At 32.4% G+C, this 22,887-nt stretch overlaps 4 protein-coding genes across 4 annotated transcripts; 2 read left to right on the forward strand and 2 right to left on the reverse strand.

The window, feature by feature from the left end:
* Positions 1-382: 382 nt before the first annotated feature.
* Positions 383-1,573, forward strand: LOC101262449 (light-harvesting complex-like protein OHP1, chloroplastic). The gene is made up of 3 exons (XM_004246408.5): positions 383-634; positions 1,210-1,332; positions 1,422-1,573. The coding sequence occupies exons 1-3, from the start codon at positions 488-490 to the stop codon at positions 1,488-1,490; spliced, it is 339 nt and encodes a 112-aa protein (XP_004246456.1). The 5' UTR covers positions 383-487; the 3' UTR covers positions 1,491-1,573.
* On the reverse strand, positions 1,480-7,871 carry LOC101251023 (uncharacterized). The gene is made up of 12 exons (XM_004246368.5): positions 7,383-7,871; positions 4,747-4,858; positions 4,571-4,644; positions 4,450-4,496; positions 4,200-4,350; positions 4,071-4,115; positions 3,797-4,001; positions 3,647-3,708; positions 3,471-3,571; positions 3,003-3,057; positions 2,867-2,914; positions 1,480-1,840 (listed from the first exon to the last, which is right to left on the reverse strand). The coding sequence occupies exons 1-12, from the start codon at positions 7,567-7,569 to the stop codon at positions 1,671-1,673; spliced, it is 1,257 nt and encodes a 418-aa protein (XP_004246416.1). The 5' UTR covers positions 7,570-7,871; the 3' UTR covers positions 1,480-1,670.
* Positions 7,872-9,308: 1,437 nt separating this feature from the next.
* Positions 9,309-10,407, forward strand: LOC101261057 (thaumatin-like protein). The gene is made up of 2 exons (XM_004246403.5): positions 9,309-9,503; positions 9,593-10,407. The coding sequence occupies exons 1-2, from the start codon at positions 9,440-9,442 to the stop codon at positions 10,264-10,266; spliced, it is 738 nt and encodes a 245-aa protein (XP_004246451.1). The 5' UTR covers positions 9,309-9,439; the 3' UTR covers positions 10,267-10,407.
* A 57-nt stretch (positions 10,408-10,464) lies between these two features.
* LOC101253115 (hsp70 nucleotide exchange factor FES1) lies at positions 10,465-15,647 on the reverse strand. Its single transcript, XM_004246375.4, has 6 exons — positions 14,867-15,647; positions 14,069-14,211; positions 13,929-13,979; positions 11,621-11,842; positions 11,398-11,500; positions 10,465-11,275 (listed from the first exon to the last, which is right to left on the reverse strand). Exons 1-6 carry the CDS (start codon positions 14,953-14,955, stop codon positions 10,690-10,692), a joined length of 1,194 nt encoding a protein of 397 aa, XP_004246423.1. The 5' UTR covers positions 14,956-15,647; the 3' UTR covers positions 10,465-10,689.
* Between the last annotated feature and the right edge of the window lie 7,240 nt (positions 15,648-22,887).

Genomic DNA, 22,887 nt, shown 5'->3' on the forward strand with positions numbered 1-22,887 from the left:
ATGACTGAAATTTCAGAGACACATTAACTAAACTAAGGTTCTATTATCCTCCCAAACTTATTTTTTTTTGGTAATTTTGTACACCTTTTTTGGTTTAGGTAATATCCAAATATCTTTCACGCGCCTCAATTGCACGGAGTCACGAAGTGTACCACGTAAGACAAAAAATACATATAATTACAAAAATAATAAATCCAAAAGGGGTAATAGAATCTTAATTTAACTAATATGTGTTCTCTGGAATTTCGATAATGTGTAGGGGTACTTGTACGTTTTCCCAAAATTACAAATCAAATTAATACAAAGTAAGAAAAAATATGAGGTGTGAAGGTGGTACACCTATGGTGGGAGTGGACCCCCACACACTCATAGAAATTAGAATTTTGGAGACCACAAAATAATTTGTTGATAAGGTAACACAAAAACAAGAATACAATGGGCTAATTTGCTTCAACTTTACTTTATTTTTTATTTTTTTTGTGTAACAATGGCTTCACTCTCATCTTCATTTCTCTCAACAACACTTTCTCCAAATTATTCTCAAAATCATCATTTATTTCTTCCAAATAATCCCAATTTGAAAATTACCAAAAGGACCTCCTTCAACATTCAGGCTGCAAAGGTTCCACCTGGGGTATGTATTCTATTATTAGTTAATACTAACATTATAATTAACAAATTATACCTCAATTTATGTTGCATTTTTGTTTGATTGTAAATTTTTCATGTGCCTTTGAATTATGATTACTGAGACTTACACTACTTTGTAATTTTTTATATTTTGAAAAAAAAACATAAAAAATTTCATCTAATTTACGATTAAAAGTCAATTTAGTCTGAAAATCTGAATTATGCAACATAAATAAAGACGTAAGGAGTATTATTATATAAATAAGGGGAAATGACTCTTTTAGGGTACACACATAAATCATAAGTTGTTAAATCCTATTGGCATAAGATTTTATTTTTAATCCCCTTAATGAAATTTTGGATTTCACCGTTATAGTAAGGTGGAGTTGGAAGAAACTAGGTAGGTGACATCTTAGGATTCGTTAGACCATGAAAATTCACTTTATTTGAAAATCAACGTTTGACTATAAGATTTTCAAATATAACGTGAAATTGTATTTGAAATTCGAAGAACACCAAAAACTTGTTTTCACATTTATATTTACTATGTTTTTGTAAAATGAAACTTTTATTGTGTAGGTGGAGTTGCCAAAAGAAGTACCAAAGTTGAGCAAACCCCTTTTGGGTTTTACTAATACTGCTGAGATATGGAACTCTAGAGCTTGTATGATTGGTCTTATTGGTACATTTATTGTGGAATTGGTAACTATACATCTTTTTTTATACCTTTGAAGGAAAATATTAATTGATTAATTACTATATCGTAATCTTTGTGTGTTGCACTTTTTCAGATTTTCAACAAGGGAATTCTTGAAATGATTGGTGTAGAAATTGGAAAAGGCCTTGATATTCCTCTCTAAATGTTGTGAATCTTTAAATTTCTTCATGCAAAATTCAGTAATGTACAACAGTAATACATTCATTATTCAAGAAAATTTCGAAATCTCTTGTGTTGTTTAGAGCATATATATCATATCTACAAAAAGTATATAGATATACTTGTGAGTTGATGAACGTAATGTGTCAAGGAAGGAAACAAACTACAGGACTCGGCTTATTCGAGTATCTATGACAGACACTTTGGCTGATGACTCTAGTGCCTCCGCGAGTGATAATCTGCGACTTGTCCAAGCTGTTTCAGCCCACTGCTTCAGTTTTTCACCTTCTGCTTTTCTGTTTTGTTGCACGATAAGCGTCTCTGCGTACCCACCTGTACAACGACAAAGCAAGTTGATCCAGGAACTAGGATGGAAGTAGTTTCATGATGTTTGTGTAAGAAGCATCAGCAGGGCGGCAGGAGAGTGAATCAATGGATGCTAACAAAACCATTTTGCAGAAGAGGGATATACAACAACAACGTACTCAATGTAATCACTTAATTGGGATTTGGGGAAGGTAGAGTATACGCAGACCTTACCCCTCCCTACCTTGAGAGGTTGTTTCCAATAGATCCTCAGCTCATGGAAAAGCATATCAAAGCAGACCGAAAAATAAATAATGAAAGTAAGGAAATCATGGGAAAAAAAGAAAGAACAGTAACTACAATAACTACTTTGATAATCGAAGTACAAGAGACAGTAGACAGTAAGAAAACCCGAAGGACAAGAAATTACAGCAGAAATACTACTACTACTAGTATCGAAGGATAAGTGAGACAACGCTTTACTACCTACTATCCTTCTACCCTAAATTGTGTCCTCCACAACCTCCTACCTAAGGTTTTATCCACAGTAAGCTGCAACTGTCCAATATTATTTTGCTCCCCCCCCCCCCCTCACACCTACCACTGCTAAATCTAGATCAACCCTTCAAGTACAAACAAAACTTTCACTGATTACTGCAGCTAAATTCTGAATGAATTTCCACATGTTTTTCCTCTGGAGTCTATTTAAACAATTCATCCGTTTTTAAAAATATGGAACTGAAAAGCAAGTGACATCTATTACTTTGGCCAAAGCACAACGATCTGGGAAGCCATGCTAACCCCTGCGATCAATAGCTTCATCTCTTTCAGTGAAGACTCAAAACTATAATGCCTAACGGAAGCGGGGGTTGCAGAAAGAGAGATCACTTGACCCTAAAGACTCAGCCTTTGCTACTACTATAAAGATCGTTTCCAGAAAAAAGATCTTGTAATTAGGGTGAGAGGGGAATATCTTGAAGAGGTTGGACAGTTCTGTACAAGATGCGGATAAGAAGTAAATAAGATCTACTACATTTTAGAAGCAATGTATACCTCTTGCAAGGGCAAGAATATCCCTTCTAGACCGTGTCGCTACAACACCTGTAAAAAGATTTCGAATGGTTGTTATTCTATCTCTAGTTGATTTCTGCATGATGCAAACTTGGAACTTTTTCATTATTTGGCATACCTTCTACTTCCAAGGGTGGAGCTTTGAGCACTTCAATTGCTCTTCTATAGAGTCCCTGCATTATTCAATGAAACCCTTTTAAGAGATAGAGAGAGACCCTGAGAAATAAAGTATTTCATATTCGACTATTGTAACTGCAGTAGGGCCACTCATGAAATTCTTTGGATTCAGGTCCTTGAAATGAACAGTTTCTTGACATTATTTTGGATTAAGTTTCTCAGAATCTTCAGAAGAAATCCTTAGAAACAAACCCACCAACATCACCTAGGGAATAAACCCTAAATTGTGTCACCATGCATTCTTAGAAAAATTGGAAATGCATCCAAAACCTTTTCACAATGTTAAAACGAATTCCACCCAAGGCAAAATCATGTTACTGGGTTGACATTGCAATGGTAAAACAGAAAGTAAATGCATGTGGTGTATAGATAGTTGTATATGCCAATGGCTCTGAGAATAGTTTCAGACCTCTTGAATCAAAAGCGAGCTTGACTGCTCCATGGCTGCTTTATGTCGATACATGAGAGCTATGCAGGTCAAAATAATACCTACCTTTGGATGATAATTACCTGCATAAATAAATAAAAATCATTAGGATACAAATGATTTTGTCATACATGCAATAATAAATTGATGTAGCAAACCAAAGCACTCTTCTGCTTTCTTCAGTGCTGCAGTTAGTATTTCCTCAGCATCATCAAAATTCCTACAGCCACCAGAAAAGTCTGCATGAGGGAAGATATTGGAGTATATGTTTATACAAGGGAAAGCCAAGCATTTAAAGGAAGTCTTACCCCAAATGAGCCTCAAGCTGTCCTAGAGCACATGTAGCTCCTAACAAAGTCTCCTCCAAATTCATGTTACAAGCTGATATGGACTGTGAGTCGGTAAAATCTTTACGTTCTGATACATCCTGCATTGCCCTTTGATATAACTCCCTCGCCATCTGGGAATTCCGCTTACAATGCAGGAATTCACCAAAAGATAGTGCAACATTGCCTATACATCATGATATCAATATATTGTAGAACTATGTCATCCGTGATGTCTCACAAGGCAAATCCTTACCAAAGCAACCTTTATCACCTTGAGCTCCTTCAAAGAATGACTCAGCTGAAATGAACATGCACAATTTCAAAGCCTCAGAACAAAGAAACACACAAAGCAGAGGAAAAGTTTGACCACTATATTTCTCACCTGATTCAGCATTACCATGGACCAACTCAACCAGCCCTTTCAATGCTTTTGCACGAGCTTCCAATATGTCAGATCCACCACCACCAATTTCTAGCCTTATGGTTTCCAGCAGTTGCAAGCACATATCTGCAGTTGCTGATGAAAAATCATCCTACATTTGGAGAAATATTTGCTAAGTGATCCTATATTATACATAAACGATATGCCAAAAATCAGTTCAGGTAGACGTCAGCAGTTCAACAAGTCTTACTTGATATGATTCTAAATAAAGCCCAGCAAGTGCTTCAGAGGCGGCAACTGCAATCATATGTCTAATTGTCACAATGGGAACTTCAAACTGTGGATTCTATCATAAGTGCCACAAGTTTTACCTCTAACAGCTAAAGTTGACAAGCCCAAATCTTGAATTTTCTGGAGCTTCTCAATGGCTTCACTAAAATTCCCTCTTAAAAAACAAAAAGAAAACACCGGGAAAGGAGAATAAAACTATTAACTTCAAATTCCAGGTCATAAATTGTAAGTGGATAACCACATCATAAAGACTAACCTTTCAGAAAATAAGGTAGACATAGCGAGCATAACCAATCCTTTAGCACTCTCATCCGACTGAGTTGAGTGGCACTGCTCAAGTACCAATTGAGCTTGCGCATATGATTCGTCTATGCACAACACATGGAAAATCAAAAATCAAATTCACAATGACAGCAGAGAACCAACAGAACATACGAACTTGATAAGCTGGGAAAAGTAATAAAAAAAAGGAAAAAAAGGAAAAAAAAGAACTGATTGAAAAGAGCACATGTAACCAATGAGGAAAATCAAAGTAGATTCATATTTTACAACAGATAAAAACTCAAGAAATGAACTTGATGACATGGGAAAAGTGAAAGACCTGATTTTTCGAATAGGCATCTATGACCACATGGAAAATAGAAGAAAATTCACATTTACAACTGGCCTAAATGATAGTTCACAAATTTCACGAGGTCTTACATGGTTGACTGTCGTGTCTTTCTTTTTCAAAAGATACGTCCATTCATGAAAGGTGTTACTTGAAAAATAGTGACTTTTCCATTAGAAAGCAACTCTTCTTAAGGACATGAATGGATACCTTCATTAGTCTATCTCTCTACATATGTATGTATATATGTATATGTATAGATACACACGCACACAAAAAAAAAGTGCTTCAGAGGCGGCACATACATACACGCGCGCGCGCACACACACTATTCTTTAAGTGGGAATCCCCAAATCAAAATATTAAATTACTAAAGTAACCTTAAATGTTGATGAACAAAAATGCCCTTCCATAAATAAATATTTTTTTCATTTATAACCAGTACATGAACCTAGCTTACATTAATCATTCTTTTCCTCATTAGTGTAAAACGGTAGAAGTTAAAGAGTTGTAAAAACTCAATATAGACTAATACAAGTTACTAAGTTAACACAAACTAAATATCTACTAAATGTTCTATTACTGCTAGCTATAAAATTCCTATCAAATGGACTTCTCCCCGAGTCGAGTTGTTGCTTTGTCTTGACCATTGCTTTCGCTTTGAAATTGGTTCAGATTTCTGATTGTGCACATATCATCTGCTGCTTGTAATATAATGAGCTCTGAAGCATATGTGAAGACTATCTTTCCAGGATGGATAAGCGATATTGGTTACTTTCAGCTTTCTTTGAAGAGGATTTAAGACAGATACCTACTCTTTGCATTCAAAGACTTATCTTTCCAGGATGGATAAGCAATATTGGTTCATTCAAGATTTCTTTGAATAAGATTTAAGACGGATACCTACTCTTTGCTGAGAGATTACAAATGGAGCAGATGGGTGAGGCCGAGGAGGGCAAGTCTAGTGATCCCCCGAAAAATTAAACTTTTCTGTCTAGCTTTCTCTATTTATGATTCTCCTTTGTATCGCCCTGTTGGGCTTATGTTTTCTTTTTATTTTAATTTGTTTCCTTTTGCACTTGTAATAACAATATTTTGGTATAGACTATGTCTAAGGGACTTAATCATAAAAAAATAGGTAGCTTTTTAAAAGTATATATTCTATATGTTGAATCGTTTAACCTCTTTATATTTAACAGTCTTAGTGATATTCGAGCTCTGCTAAAAAAAATAGAAGAGATGACTGATTAAAAATAATAATACTTCTAACCTAAATCATCAAAGTCCTAGAGATAAGAAACAAAAAAAATTGTTATATACTGTGAAAATCTTATTTTATTTGGATAATAAATAATTCAATGTCAAATTATGGGCCTTCAGTCTGTCTTTGAGTAAGAATGACAGTGTTATATTATCTTCACCATAATACCGACTCCAAGTTCTTATGGCAGAGCAAGAGGAGATTTATCATCAGCATTATGATGGGAATGAAAATCAAAAGCATAACTGGGATCCTCATGGTCCAAGACAATCAAACAATCAATAACAATAACGCAAGTACGAGATTCTTTTGGTAGCATCAGTCAATCAGATGGCCGTGGCCATGGAATGTAGGACGGAAGACTTGTAGTATTTCTCCAGATATGGCAAAAGTGAAAGACCCCGAAACGGAGTAACGGACAAATTCATTATAAGTCTTCCGGCGTCTCCCTTATGTGTGATGCATGTGCCGTGTTCCAATAGATTATTCTTGTCATTTAGTAGCATTCAAATGGTTTATCTTGGAAATAAAATTCCTAAGGATTGGCCTCTTGCTAGCTAATTTACCGAATAAGTAAGTGATTGAGGGCTACCTCTGCCAAACTCTTACCAAAAGCTGGCTTCAACAAATATGAGAGTGAATTCAATTCTTTCTCCAAACACTAGTAACTATACTAAGACCAACAGTTAACTCACAAAATGTGCTAATGAATAATTGCAGTAGAGTGAATTTCCAAAACATATAAGAAAAGAGAAATAGCAATTCTTTGTTTATCCTAGCAGGTCCCTGTCCTAACTACTACCTAAAGAGAGCATTATTGACATTTTCTTAAACCAAATCATCTTCCTCAAACATTTGTATCCATCAAAAACACAACTAAACTCAAGAAATGAACTTCACGAGTCGAGAAAAGAGAAAATACCTATGACCCAGATGGGGAAATCAAAGCAAATTCGAGTTTACAACACAAAAACAAACTGAAGATACCAATTCATTAGATTGGTATAGTGAAAAAAAATACCTGATTTTTGAGCCCGGGCTAGAGAAAGAGCATAATTGATCATTTGAAGAGCAACTGGGTTGGTCTTGAAACCAGTATTAACATTGTTGTTAATGGAGAAAAATCTTGTTGATGGTGACCTGAAATCGGACACGGCGGAGCCACCGATTCTCGCAGCTCTATAGAGCTTAGCTCCGATTCGAAACATAGTAAATGATTCTGCAAAACCCTAAATTCAAAGGGTTTATCAGATTTAGGGTTCGATTTCAGTCACTTTGAATTTGATGGAACTACTCCATTTATTCTCTAATTATTAAATTTTAAAAATAATTATCTCAAATTATTTATTATTTTAAAAGTTTAAAATACTTTTTTATTTTATATTAAATATGAGTAATTATTTTTGAAGATTAAAAGAATGAATGGAACACTTGATTTTAATTGAACCAAATATTATCTTTTCATATTCTGTGTAAAAAAATTATCGATTTAAATTTCTTTTGAAATCTCAATATGAAAGACGACGACCTCTACAACTTCTAATATCATTTCTTTCAAAATCATATCCATATATAATAAGTTGAACTTCAATCTTTCCGTTCATCGAATTGAAAGGTTTAAATCTTTTAATCCACTATTCGAGAGTTAATAGATGTGATCTGGATAATTTGACTGAATATTAATTTAATAGAAAATTATATCTTCAAGCATACTAAAATTACCCAAATGAAGAGAAACACAATATATAATTTGAAACAGATAAGTCATTAGAAAAATTAAATTCTTGATAAGTGAATTAGAACATCAATTTTCGTGTGTATTGGTACCTTAAATTTATGATTACATGATTCTTTTAATACCATGAAATTCAAAGTTAGAGAATAAAAATATTCTTTTTATTGTAATCCAACCTACATATTAATTTTTCGTTTTCTCTCCTTTCTCATTATGCAATGAAAATATACATTGTATTGCAAACAAATATTATAGTAAAACGGACAGTAAAATTGTGAAATTAAAATATTTCTAGATTAATCAAAAAGTTGATCGACACAATTGATTAAGTTTGAAAATTATGTACATATACATTTGAAAAGTTAAACATATACGTTTGCTACTATATATATCCACTATTAGGTGTTAATTAGATATTAGGGACCATTCTAATCCTTACTGTTAAGTTAAAACGATAGCTTAAAGCTTAATGCAGCTCAAGTCCTTTTCATTTTTAAAGCTTAATCACAATACTTATTAGTGTAAGACAGTTTTCTTTTAACAAAAATAACTTATTCAGATCTGATCAGATAAAAATACTAGGATCGTGTGATAGCTAGTTTTGAGATAAGTTAGACATATATTATAATTAGAATATGTGAGTATGTGTTTAGGAGGTAAAAATTAATAGATTACAATTTGGAAACTCATGTAATTAATACGTGTATAAATTATGAGAAAATTTATGTACTATTATTTTATGCACAATAAAAAGAGAGCAACTTTATTACAATATTTTTGGTCATCTCACATGTTTTTAAATAACTCGTATCACGAATAAATTATCTGATCAATAACCACCGCCTAAATCTCGCGCAATATTTTTCACTTTTGATTCCGTAATTGTGTCGATTTCTCCAGAAATATACTATTGTTGAAGAACCCGACACATTGACATCGAGTCTAGACGACATCGACCATGACAATTCTAGCTTCTCTGATGAGTGAGTCAACTATTTTTGGAGAATCAAACACGCGCACATTAATATTTTTTAATAGTTCGAGCAACATAGACCATGACAATTCTAGCTTTGTGATGAGTGAGTAGAGTTGAAGCATCTACACAAGCTAAGTATATCTCCAAATCACATTAATCTATAGTGTGGTACAAGTCCTACACTTGAAGCAATGCATATATGCCCCGTGTTCCCAAAAGAAAGGTAAAAAAGATACCATTGTTGGTTATAATAAACTAAAAGCACACAGTTAAACAGAATATTTAGTTTGTACTTATAAACTTGAGCTAGCTCTTCCACTCCCCACTGACTCAGTTTACCTGAGCTTCAGCTTCTCAAAGTGTCAAAATGCAGATTTTAACTCATCTACTATGTATTGCACTCTGTCTATACCTCTTTCTTGTCAGCACAAGTAATTCCCTGACTCTTAATCTATGTCCTAGCTTGTTTGAATGCACAATATCTTCTTGACTTGTTTTACTCTTTTTCATGTGACTGCAGATGGGACACAACTTATCCTAGTGAACAACTGCAGAAGAAGCATATGGCCTGGAATTCTTGGGAATACAGGGAAGATGACTCCTAAAGATGGTGGCTTTCATATGAGAAGTGGTGACGAAGTAGTCTTCGATGTGCCTGAGAAGTGGTCAGGTAGGCTATGGGCCAGGCAGAATTGTCACTTTAATAAGACTGGTCAAGGCTCATGTGATACTGGAGACTGTAATGGTCAGTTAAAATGCAGGGGGTTAGGAGGTAAGCCACCAGCTACTGTTGTGGAAATGACACTAGGCTCATCAACTTCGCCCCTGCATTTCTACGATGTGAGCTTGGTCGATGGCTTCAACGTGCCAGTTTCAATGAGACCTGTAGGTGGAGGAACAGGTTGTGGCGTGGCGGAGTGTGATGTTGATCTGAATATATGTTGCCCATCTGCACTAGAAGTGAAGGTTGATGGAGAAGTGGTAGGGTGTAAGAGTGCTTGCTTGGCTATACAATCAGCCAAGTACTGCTGCACAGGAAAGTTTGCAGATCCCAAAACTTGCAAACCTACTATTTTTGCTCATCTATTTAAAGCCATCTGTCCCAAGGCTTACAGTTATGCATTTGATGAGTCTTCTAGCCTAAACAGGTGTAGGGCTACAAGGTATGTCATTATCTTTTGCCCTCCAAAATAAAGAGTTCTGGGAATCTGTAATACAAGTTTCATGTACCTTAGGATTGGATGGAAACACATGTCCATCTAGAGGCAGTTTGTTGTCCTCAACTTATGTAACTCAAGTCATAGCAGAAAATTAATGGAAGTCAATGAACAGCAATACTAGTAATAGTTCAGATTTTCATATTGTGATAAAATTCACCAAAATAAAAACAGATTCAACAGTCAATGTTGTACGTATACTATAACCAAAACAAATACAGCATTACACTTGAGAATTTGGTTAAACAACAAAGGAAATGAAGAAAAATTGGAAGTGTGACATGACAGAGAGGAAAGACTCAAAATTATCCAGAAAACACTTGGCATTTAACACAGTGTTATTTGTAATATCACAAAGATATATTAAGCTGAATAACCTGGTATTGCCCAAAAATGTACATCATGCAGAGGTGTCTCTATTTTCTTCCCCAGACATGGCTCCACTAGAGCTATTCTGCACAGGAGGACCCTGTGTAGGTGGACCTAGGCCTAGCAATAAGGGAGCCTGTTTCTTTTCGTTACTTGGCTTAGTATCCTCGTTCCTATTTGCAGCCCAAGCTCTCAGAGGAGGTTCAAAATGCTTGCTAGCAACATCAGGTGGTAATGCATCCTCTCCGGGGAGAACAACTAGGCCTTTCTCTCTAAGAGAGGAAGGTTCATTGTAGCAAGTATTCCAGAGGGAATCTACAAGTTGCCTCTCTTCTTTAGCAGCACCAAGATCTTCAGGTGACATAGAGGAAATCCCCTTAATTCGCTCCTGGAGTATTTGCTTGAGTTTCTCATTTTCTTCAGTCGATGAGGAGCCAGCAACCTCTCCTGTCTTGTCTTGGGCAAGGTCAAGAAGACCTTGTAGGGCACCCTCTCGCACTTCTCCATCATCACTAGAGGCTAGATGCATCATAACTCGAGGAAATCCTAGCTCAGTCACTACATTGCAGTCTGAATGATTCTCATGTAGTAAATAATGGATCAAGTTAAGGGCTTTCCTGCAAAAGAACAGGACTATACCTATTAGAAAGGAATATAAAAGAGGAAGGTTTACGGGAAAGCAGCAGCTTCATCAATGGTTGATTCAGAAACGTCTAGTGCATGATATAGAAAATAGTACCTCTGAAATCTCACACTCTCAGAACTCAAAGCATCTCTTAAACCTGCATAACCATTTGCAAGACGAAATGCAGCAATGGCAGGCTTGTTGTGCCTAATTAAAGCTGGAATAAAGGAAAAATAAAAAAACTAGTTGATCAACGCTACTGGAAAACACAGATGACATGACACCAAAATTTAAAGGGCACACTTAACTAATAAATCATAACGGGGAAAGTACTCACATGAAATTGCACCAAGAGCTTTAGTGCGGGCAGTAACATCAGGATCTGAGGTAAAATTTGACAGAAGGGGTTCTAGGCCATTAGCTTCCATTACCAGTTGTTGGCTCCTCGGGTTGTTCTGAACAATTGTACTTACGACTTCTGCCGCTTTGGCTCTAATGTTTGCATGGGAGTTCTTTAAGTAACCAAGAAGAGGCACCAATCCACCAATTGAATTCAGATCTGCCGAATAACAATAAAAGAAATCGAGCATAAGACTAAAACTTTTAATAATGGGAATACCACATAATTAAATATTGAAAGCTCAAACAGAAAATGACAACAAAGCAAGTAAAGAGAACGAAATCCCCAAGGAATGAGGAGGGAAAGGACACAAAGAGCGGAATGTCCAAGTGCTGATAGTAAAGATTACCTATGAGCCAGTAACACTAACAAAGTATAGACCACTTCCCCCAGGTCTTTCTGGTCCTCTTCTCTTTTTCTAGTTTCCAGCAGTAACCATGGAATACGGCCTACCAGGTTCGAGTGGCTCTTGATATCCGTTATAGCTTAGTCATAGGCATTCCAGTTTAACATTAATGCTGTAAAGGATGAGAGATTACATGTTTTTTACTTTGTTCCATACTCTTAGATACTCTTGGAGGCCTTGTTCTGAAGTGTTCCATTCAATTCAAGGAAGCAACCAGTTACCAAGCTCTTAAAGAGGCAACAGAGTAAAAACATCTCAAACTGTAGGATATACCCATTCTCTTCATGCTCATGAAAGCCCCTTAACTGATTCATACCAAAGTAAACGAGAAACCTCTTCATTTATTTCTTTTCTACTTGGTAGACCTTTCTTTCTTTACTTCTAGGTTGACTAGAAGTCTCAAGGACCTCATAATGTAGAGCACAAATCACAATAACACCAAGAGTACATTCATACGAAATACATATTAAAAGAAAATTGTGACTGCTGACATAAATTATCAGAATTAAGCTTATGACGGAAAAAGGCATGATGGAGGATCAGAGTGATGTATATTATGGAATACTTAATAGTGTCAGCTTGGTCTAATATGCTTCATTTTTTGTTTTTCAACAAGTAATTATTATCTGAACACAACCAATTACAATAACTAGGAACCAGAGATAAACATCTGGAAATCAGGAGCAACATCAAAGAGGATATGTGTGACTGAGGTTTTTATTTGTTTGAATATGTGATTATGGAGCACAAACATCTTCAATAGAGATTATCATGAAGTTGCATAACTTTACTGAGCACCTATTCTCACATGGTTTTCCTTGAAATGAGTGGATGTACGTCGTTGAATTTATCATAGGTAAAAGATGAGAGCAATATCATTACTGCAATTTTGAGACAGAACAAAAATTCTTCAGTCTAAGAAAAAACCATTGCAGAACTATGTTGCTCAAACTCTCCAAAAATGTTGTTGCACCCGTGTCGGATTCTTCAAATATGCACTATTTATGGAGTATCCAACATGCATGCTGGTCAGTATCTACTCACAGAAATACAGGATGCTTGTCAGGTCACACTTCACAAAACAGGAAATAATTACAATCTTGGCTCCTAGATGAACACAATGATATGAACTACAGACTACCTTTGTCAAAGAACAGCAAAAGAATGAACTCATATAACCAATGAAACTACTCTTTGATCAGGACAATTTTGTTTTAATTGCCGAGAAATTCCGAGGGCCGGCTCATAACTAGGCAATAATTGGTACGCGCCTCTACTCTCGTCCACTTAAATACAGTGATTTTGAATGTGGCGAAGTTCAAGCACATGACGTGCAACATTGGAAACTTCAATTAAACCTACATGATATTATCAAGTGAATTGGCCTTGGGCACTGGACCCCAAAAGCTAGCTTAAGAGGTGAGGATTGAGCAAAAAATATATAAAAGACAAGGGGTCATTCTTTCAAACAATGTGAGATGTTAAGTCTCCTCTGATAACCGAGAGTAGATAACCAGAGCATGAACAATTTAACATTGGGCCTAGTATTCAGTAAACTAAGAAAATACTGATGCAGCTCTAACTCCATATTAAGAAATGGAGACAAGAATTGGGCCTAAATCAACAACAAAAGCTAGCTCATGTGACAAGAATTGTCCAATACTATAAGGAGACAACAATCTATTCCCTCAACTAATGTGGGACACTCTAACAGATAGAGCTTCCACAACAAGACCTCAATTCCAAATTAGCTGGTTAGCAAGAATTATGTAATATGCGTAACTACCAAATCATGATACACACACATTTCTGAATAACTAAATTACACCAAGAACTCACCATTAGCCATATCAATTGATTCGACATGTTCTTGTAGCTCATCCAGCATATCTGTGAAATCACAAGGCCAGCAAAAAAGTCAAAACGAGTAAAATTCATAAAATATGATTACACATTATCAAGAAAAACTAAACAAGTACCTTCAATATCTTGGGAAGTCACCCCCTGTGATTCCAAAACCTGCTCTGGTGTTTGCATGACAAGTGTAATCTCCTTCATTCTCTTAATCACATCAACAGTTTGAGCTTGCATAGCCTCCATGAACCACCTCCTGTCCTCCTCACTGACCCACAGTAACACAATCAACCAATAACTTCAATATAAGACCAACTTCCACAGAAAAGAACAAATAAAAATAGAATCATTCAAATTACTACACCAATTAATCAATCAACAAGAATAAGATACCAAGTGTAATTCCATAAGTGGGGTTTGGGAAGGATAATGATGTTGTTTCTCATAGACCCTCAGCTCAAGTAAAATCATTACAACACAATTCGAAAAATGAAAACAACTGAAGTAAAGAAGTCGAGACAAAATGCTAAAAGAAACCATGACAAAGCATACTACAAAAAGATCTATCCCTACACCAATCAATGAACATATAAAATGGAAACTTTTTTCAAATACTACCCCAATCAACCCAAAACCAATCTGCCTGCTACATAAATCCTCTTTTATCAATTCCACTCATGTTTCAACTATTTTTAGCTTGTCATCATCACCTACAGAACCCCTCTTTTACACTACAACCTTTGAAAACAAGAACAATAAGCCCACCCTCTCCACTTAAACACAAGAGGCTTAGTGTGCACAGCACACAACTCAAACCTACAAACTATCTAAACTGAAATTACTATTCAACCAACAAAACCCATATCAAAAGTTTCAATCTTTTGCTATAAAACAAAGAAATTCATTGATTCGAATTTGGTTACCTCAAATTGCGAGGAGGAGGTTTGGTACCATCAGCATGAGATAGACTCCATTTCAATAAACCATCCCAATTAGGTCCCTCTTTCGCCATTTTTGATTTCTTACTTAGATTTTTCGGTGTTTTGTTTAGGGAAGAAGAAGAATTTATTGAAGAGATTTTGTAGAAACTAGAAGGTACTGGAACTTTGGAGAAGAAGGGATTTATTATCTTGGAGAAGGGTTTATTATTTGTTTATATTAAATTAAAATCGAGATGGGTATATAATTACTTCAAATTTAATATAGTGGTGGGCATTCGGTATTTCGGTTCGGTTCGGGTTTTTTTCGGTTTTTTCGGTTTTCGGTTTTTGTAAATTGCGTATCGAATACCGAATCGAAATATTTCGGTTTGATTTTTATTAATTCGATTCGATTTTTTATTTCGGTTTTTTAATGGACCAAACTGCTGCACGGTCGGCGGCTGGCTGCTGCTGAGTGCTGTCGCGGCTGGTTGCTGCTGTGCTGCTGTCTGTGGCTGGCTGCTGCTGTGCTGCTGTCGCGGCTACTGCTGCTTCCCTTGTTGTGGACGGCGGCTGGCGCCTGGCGCCTGGCGGCGCTGCTGAAGACAAGAGTGGTTGGAGCTGAAGAGTAGTTGGAATAGAAGAGGAAGAGGAGAAGATAAGAGGAAGAAGAGCTGAAGAGGAGAGGATGAGGAGTGAATTGAAAGGAGAAAAAATCTAGTAGAAAGAGAAAGAGTCAAAGTAGGGTATTAGGGTTTTCTACTTTTTTTAAAAAAAATTATTTAATATTAATAATTAATTAATATAATATAATTTATAAATTATTAAATTATAGCATAATATTTCGGTTTAAACCGAAATATCGAATTCCAAAGTAATATGTATCGAAAATCGAACTGAAATATCAAAAAATACAAAAAATTAAACCGAATACCGAACCGAAAATCGAAATACTGATACCGAAATTCTAAAAAAATTCGGTTCGATTCGGTGTTTTGGTTTTTCGGTGTTTATGCCCACCCCTAATTTAATACACTCGTAATTTTCATAAAGGGCAATTTTCACATATAGAAAATAAAAAATTATGTTATAACAAAATTTGTATAATTACGCTCCGTAACAAACATAGAAACTGTATAATTCGTTATACATATACAGTTGATACAAATTGTATAAAACGAAGTGTATAAAATAAGAAAGAGAAAAACACTTGGGCAGAAAACTGTATAAAAACGAATCGTATTATTATAAATGTATAGAACGATTATATACAATATGAATTTGTATAAAAAGAGAAAAGAGAAAGACAAAAGAGACTTGACGATGAATATACAATTGAATCGAATTGTATAAAACGAGAAAGAAAGAAATTAGATACAATTTGAAAATTGTATAAAACGAGAAAGAGAGAAAGGCAAAAGATACTGGGCAGGGGAGTATTTTTATTGTATAATTATAAGTGTATAGGACGAAAATATATGTACTTGCATGTGTATATACAATTTTCTCACGCTTTATACAAATAGAAACGCAATTTATACATTTCGCTTCTATTTGTATAAGTAAGAAAGGCGAGGGTGGCGAGCGAGATTTGGGAGAGTGGAGAGCGATATCTGGAAGAGGGGAACAAAAATATGTGTATTTATACAATTTTCTCTGCTTTATACAATTAGAAATAACGTTTGTACACTTGTGTTCGTATAAAAAGTGAGGAAGCAGGCGAGATATTCGGGAGAGAGACGTCTGACAATTTTTTGCAAAGATTTGATATGAAGCACAATTAAATCAAACCCTAGCTACTTCATTTATTTTAGGTTATTAATTTGCTATTATATACAATTTTCCCATAAATTAAACTTTGAAAGGCCTTCGGACCTAACGGCCCAATAGAATTTCGCAATCCAATAACAAACAAATCCACATTAAATTGGACCATACGATGGCATGGATCGTGTTGCATATTTTTAGAAAAAATAAATTTATTAAAAATAATAAAAAGTAATTTTTTAAATTAAAAAATTATTTGTTGAAAAATATTTTCCTCCCTTCAAACAGTTCCAAAGAATCTCCAGAGTAGTGTGTCTAGTTGCTATATTCTGTAGAAGCCTGTGGAAATATTAATTTATGTTTTATTTTACTTATCTTATATTAAAAATAGATTTCGTAATTCATCTGCAAAGCAAATTAAGAGAAATTTATTGTTCATTTGTTGTAATATTGCCCTTATAACTAAATAACTATATAAAGTATTATTTCCTCTATTTTAGAAAACACTTTAATAAAAAAAAAGAAATCCAAAATAAAGTCGCTTTCAAATTTTAAACAAAATCAATATGGTATGTTTTTTCAATCATACCTTCGTATCAAAAAGCTTTTTTCTTAATAATACATAATTTTCCTAATAGATAGAGATTATTTAGTAAACTATACTTTCTATAATTATTTCTTGATAAGTTCAAAATATATAAAATAAATATTTATTTTGAGACGAAAAAATAATTGTCAGATTTAAGTTTACAAAATCTAATAGAAACTCTTTTGATAAATATATCTTCTAAAAGAATTATATCAAATCAATATGAGTCGAATAAAATAAAATGCTCGAAGATTCTATAATGACGTTTAAAAAGTCTTGTTATGATAATCATATAACAGAAATGTATACAAACGTGCATGGTTTAATTTAGTCTTTTTGTCACCATATTTGTCATAAACTTTTTATTTGTTTCACTGGAAATGTCTACATCGTGTTACATGAGTTTGTTTCCCCATAAATATGACTTGCGTCGATATAGTAGTCGATATGTTTATTTTATTTTTAATTAGAGGTTTTAAAATTAAATATATGAGGGGGTCAGGTTTTGTATATGGAAAAAAATCATATTGAGAGTGTCATTCCTAAATAGGATCGTGAGTGGTGTTTCACTCGTAATAAGTGGATTTTGAATTTTGGTGTTTGAGGGATTCAATTTTGTGTATGAAAAAAAATCATATTAAGAGTATCATCCTCAAATAATTCTCGCAATATAAGTATACGATTTCAATTTGATTAAAGCTCCAATAATTTTAATCTAGAATTAGAATACATAAGTGAATTCACTATTTATTACTCCTTCCATATAAAAGTGAATTATTGTGATTTTCTTATAATTCAAAAATCAAAATAAAGTAAAATTTTTGAAGTTTTAAAGAAATTTGATCAAAAGTGATATTTTATCTATATTATTTTATTTTTTTTTGAATATTTTTACCTTTTTAATAAAAAAATTGAATAGTTTTTCCATTTTAACTTTAATATTTTTCAGTTGAAAAATGAAAATAATAATAATTTGTTTTAAAATTAAAAGAAAATATTATAAACTTTTTAAATTTCTAGCTAATTTTTTTCCCCATTTAACATTACCCTTAATTATTTTTTATCCTTGAATACTTTTATTTAAAAAATATATCACATCCCAACTATTCATTTAATATGGCCTAGAGAGAGTACTTCCATCGTTATGATTATTGACAGCTGCGTATAAATTATTAAGTTAACTTAAAACTGCTGGATTATTTAGCTAGCGGTAATCTTTTACTTTTACTTATTCATTTTACACCCTTTTTAAGAAATACTTAATTCATTTTATATTTCTTTAATTTTTGAGTTATTTTTTATTTTTTAAATTAACTTAATTTTTTATTTTTCAACATTATTTTCCGAGTGTTCTTCTAATTTTACTTTTCATTAGTTAGTACCGACATTAGTGATTAATTATTACTCCCTCCGTTTCTATTTACTTGTTCATATTTCCTTTTATGTTTGTTCCTATTTGCTTGTCCATTTTAACAAATTAAGAAAGGACAATATATTTTTTCATAATATGCCCTTATTTAATTCTAAAAAATTTCAAGTACTATTAAGTTGTAATGCATGCTTTTTGGAACCAGAAAATACATTTATTATACTTGGGGAGTTACATAATCTTTTAATTTCAAGGGTAAAATTGTAACTAACATATGATAATCATTAATGTCTTCATATGTGTGTCACTTCTAAAGTGGACAACTAAATAGGAACAGAAGGATTATTTAGTTATTTAATCATAAATTTAACAATAATTAATAAAAATAAAAGTAAAAAAGTAATTCAATTATATTGTAATCTATTTTTCATAAAAAATATAAAACACCTCAAAAATTTAGTTAATATGGAACGCTAAGAATAATGATTAACTATTAGATAACTACAATGTATTTTCAATACAACAATTTTGATAAACTACATTACTTCTTCTCTCATTACTCATTATTCTATTATTTTATCCGACTTAAAAGGACTTAAAATAAATCAATGTAAATATGTTTTAAGTCTGCAATTTATACAAAAGGATAACATTTTTTTTTGTTGCATTTTGAAATCTTCTAATCTAGAGTTACTTAAATTATATAATATTATTGGGCTATTGCATTCTAAATAATACAAGTCAATAGATATATTATTGTATTAAGGGATAATGCACAAGTACCCCCTCAACCTATGTCCGAAATTTTATACATATTTATACTATACTAAGTAACTATTATCCTCCTAAACTTATTTTATTAATAATTTTCTACCGCTTTTCGCTTACGTGACACTATTTTATGGGTTCAACGCTGGTTGCCTTTTTTCAAGCTAGTGTCACGTAAGTCGAAAATGGATAAAAAATTACTTATAAAATAAGTTCAAAAAGATAATAGGACCTTAGTATAGTATAAGTGTGTCTCTGAAATTTCGTGCATAGGTTGAGGGAGTACTTGTGCATTTTCTCTTATATTAATATAAATTATACTGCATTAAATTTAAATCTCTTTACAAAACGTAATAATATTCACACATTAATTTAAATATTTATTTATTTTATATTTTAATTATATATTCACCTATATGTAAATATGTTTGGTGGATCAAAGAGATGTGTAAAGAGGGTCCCTATTTTTTTCTAAGGATTGTGTTGCCCATATTATAGTAACATGTCATGTGCTAGCTTCAAAGCTCCTTTGAAGGGTGTATTTTGATGTGTTGATTTTTACAACACAACCCCCCCATGTGCCAAAGTAAAACTTACAAAGTTTTAGATCTAAAATGCTTTCTTCAACTTCACTTTAGTTGAGTTCTTCACACACTTATTTGAGACAAGTGTCTACTTTTTGCATAAATGTCTTGAGAATCCCAATAAATGCTTTAAAGAAGCAATGAGTGAAATCAATAAAGTCTCATTTAATGCCTCACTTGTGATTAGACCATTGGGAGGTAAGTATAATAAAGTTGCTCTTTTTGATAAAACACAACCAAGAATAAGATTTATTTCTAACTTAGACAAGTTAGATTTGCTTGAATGGTTAAATATTTATATCATCAATCGATAAAGATAGGTGAAATTTACATTTTTTTTAATAGTAAGATGTGTGGGAGAAAAAAATAGGATATTATTTTTAACTTGGACTATGAGCTCCAGATGCAGAGCTATATTATCTTGAGGCCGTCCTTCGTAAAAAATTATATAATATATTCTGTTCAAAATGGTTGAATTTAATATTTTAGATTCCTGGTATAATATACGAGGAAGGACGATGTTAGAATTTTGTTATGATTTTCTTATTATAATTTAATATTTATTTTTTCTTACAGAAAAGATAAAATATTACTATAAATGTTTTTAGTTTTTTTGAAAGGGAAATATAATATTATTTTATATTTAGTTTATTTTTTTTTATTAGGAAAAAATTTTAGAGTAGGAAAAAGTTTTAGAGTAGCTATTTCTTTTATAGTAGGAAATGTTTAAGTATTCTATAACATAAGCTTGTTTCTTCTAACACAAAAGAACAATAAAATCCACAATGTAGTAATTTAGAGACTTTTGTTTATGGAGGATTTTATTCTATCCACAGTTTCAATATTTTTTCTTCATATTACTTTTGATATAATAGTATTTTTTTTGTTTTTACTATTAGTTTTTGTTATCTAATTTATCAATCATGTGATTTGCAAATTGTAAGCTTCTGTATAACGTCATATTCACCTCTTCATATTCCCAACAAACGCTTCGTTCCAAAAAACTTTTTTATTAATCACTGAAATCAATTTTACGTATAATTATTTTAATAAAATATAATTTTATTTATTATTCGAATATACAAATTAATTATGTATAAGTAAAAGTGAAAAAAGAAACTTCAATTAGATATTTCTATAGTGTAGTACTAGCTCCCTTCGTCCCATACTAATTAGTGCTGTTTATTTGTCCCTATGGCTAATTGATTTATCATTTTTGTTAAAATAGTTATTTATCATTTATGTGTAGCTTTTCATATCAAGAGTAATATTTACTTGCATAATATATCAATTAAATAAATTACATTATTAATGATGTTAAATTCTTTTACCCTCTTTATATATCATGTTATCATCGTATCATATAAATAAAATTAAATACACTTTTTCCCTATCTTTATATTTATATTTATAAATTACACACAAAATATGTAGCCTACCATGTTCATTGATTCTTCCTTAATTCCATTTTTTTTTATGGCTGTGCGTGTGAATTAATTAAAATATAAAAATGATAACATAAGATATGTTGCCTTTTTCTCATAAAGAAACTTGGATTATTAAAATTTTGAACTGTGAGCATTTAAAAACTGAATTTACTGTTTATTTTATTAGTGGCAAAATTAATTTACACTTTTTAACTTTGTTTTAAAAATCAAATCATCTTTTCAATTGTGAATAATAAACATTTTTTACCTCTTTATTCTAAGCAATATCTGTATATGTATATAAACCTTCCCTTGTATGTGTATATATATATTTTATCCTAAGTAGTTTTACATTTTAATTTAAGTTCATTAACATTTTAAGTAGAAAAAACCTTTTATGAATCCATTATAAAATCAATACTATCTTTTATGACTGTTATTTTAACATGTACATATGTAAATAATTATTTTTTTTTGAAGTGTTAACTATACACATTATAATTATTAAATTATTAATGTCATAATAATTGATTTCTACATTATAGTGCTTTTATAGATAATTATTGTAGCATTATTTTTGTACGAGCCAAACGTCCCCTAAGGTGTTTATTACTTTAATAGGAAGTTTAAACAGACAAAATGATGTGATTTTAGTTGATTAGTCCAATTTCTAGGTTTAGTAGGATTTGGCTGCAGTAGTTGTTGAATTTCTCACTTATTTTCTTACGTTCAGTATGTAAGTAAATTTTGTTAAAAATATTTTTATATATATAATTTAGATAAATATTATGAAAGATAAGAGGATGTGTCGGAGAAACGGAGGAAAGGGGAAGGATTAGGGATGTGGGGTCCAGTTAGGGGTGGGGGTCGGTGGGGGGAGAGAATGAGGGTCCAACCCTTTTATTCGAAATTTCTTAGTGAGAAAAATACAATTATAATAGAACTGACAAATCGTAATTTGTTAAACTTATTTTTTCGACTTTCATTAAAAACGGGGACACCCTTGGTCCTAGTTCACTTGGAAGCTTTTACTACACAACTTTAAGATGTTTTGGCCAGTTTGCTACCAACCTTTCATAATTATGAAATAAAATCAATAAAAGTGAAAAAAGAATTAAATATTACTCTATTGAAAATTCAAACAAGACAAATGTTCTTTCCTTTTTTATTTAATTAAAAATTTGATGGTACAAAATCATGAACACACCACTATCGTTATCGTTAGGGTCACTCTTAGGTTGATAGTGTGGTATAAATAATTTTAACATAAAATCAATACAAAATAATAAAATAGCCATTTAATTAAAGCAATATTAGGTTGGCCTAATTTAATAATACTATAGTCTTATTAGGTTATGTTGGTATTTATGTATTTTTTAATTTTATATATTGATAGTAGAAGGATGAGTTTATTGAAATAAGATTTTTTCTGCAAATTTTATTTTGTATTTATCTTAAATAATTTATTTTATATGTATAAATTAATAATTTAAAACTAAAAAAAGAAAACTATAATTTAA

This window comes from Solanum lycopersicum, chromosome 9 (genome assembly GCF_036512215.1).
Source record: "Solanum lycopersicum chromosome 9, SLM_r2.1".
NCBI classification, from domain to species: domain Eukaryota; kingdom Viridiplantae; phylum Streptophyta; class Magnoliopsida; order Solanales; family Solanaceae; genus Solanum; species Solanum lycopersicum.

Coding starts and splice junctions, on each gene's coding strand:
- LOC101262449 (XM_004246408.5), top strand. CDS start 488: ATGGCTTCACTCTCATCTTCATTTCTCTCAACAACACTTTCTCCAAAT. Junction 635..1,209: donor CTGCAAAGGTTCCACCTGGG/GTATGTATTCTA, acceptor TTTATTGTGTAG/GTGGAGTTGCCAAAAGAAGT. Junction 1,333..1,421: donor GTACATTTATTGTGGAATTG/GTAACTATACAT, acceptor GCACTTTTTCAG/ATTTTCAACAAGGGAATTCT.
- LOC101251023 (XM_004246368.5), bottom strand. CDS start 7,569: ATGTTTCGAATCGGAGCTAAGCTCTATAGAGCTGCGAGAATCGGTGGC. Junction 4,002..4,070: donor AGGTGATAAAGGTTGCTTTG/GTAAGGATTTGC, acceptor CATGATGTATAG/GCAATGTTGCACTATCTTTT. Junction 3,572..3,646: donor GAAAGCAGAAGAGTGCTTTG/GTTTGCTACATC, acceptor TTATTTATGCAG/GTAATTATCATCCAAAGGTA.
- LOC101261057 (XM_004246403.5), top strand. CDS start 9,440: ATGCAGATTTTAACTCATCTACTATGTATTGCACTCTGTCTATACCTC. Junction 9,504..9,592: donor CCTCTTTCTTGTCAGCACAA/GTAATTCCCTGA, acceptor ATGTGACTGCAG/ATGGGACACAACTTATCCTA.
- LOC101253115 (XM_004246375.4), bottom strand. CDS start 14,955: ATGGCGAAAGAGGGACCTAATTGGGATGGTTTATTGAAATGGAGTCTA. Junction 14,212..14,866: donor CCTCCTCCTCGCAATTTGAG/GTAACCAAATTC, acceptor ACTGTGGGTCAG/TGAGGAGGACAGGAGGTGGT. Junction 11,276..11,397: donor GAGAGTGTGAGATTTCAGAG/GTACTATTTTCT, acceptor GTTCTTTTGCAG/GAAAGCCCTTAACTTGATCC.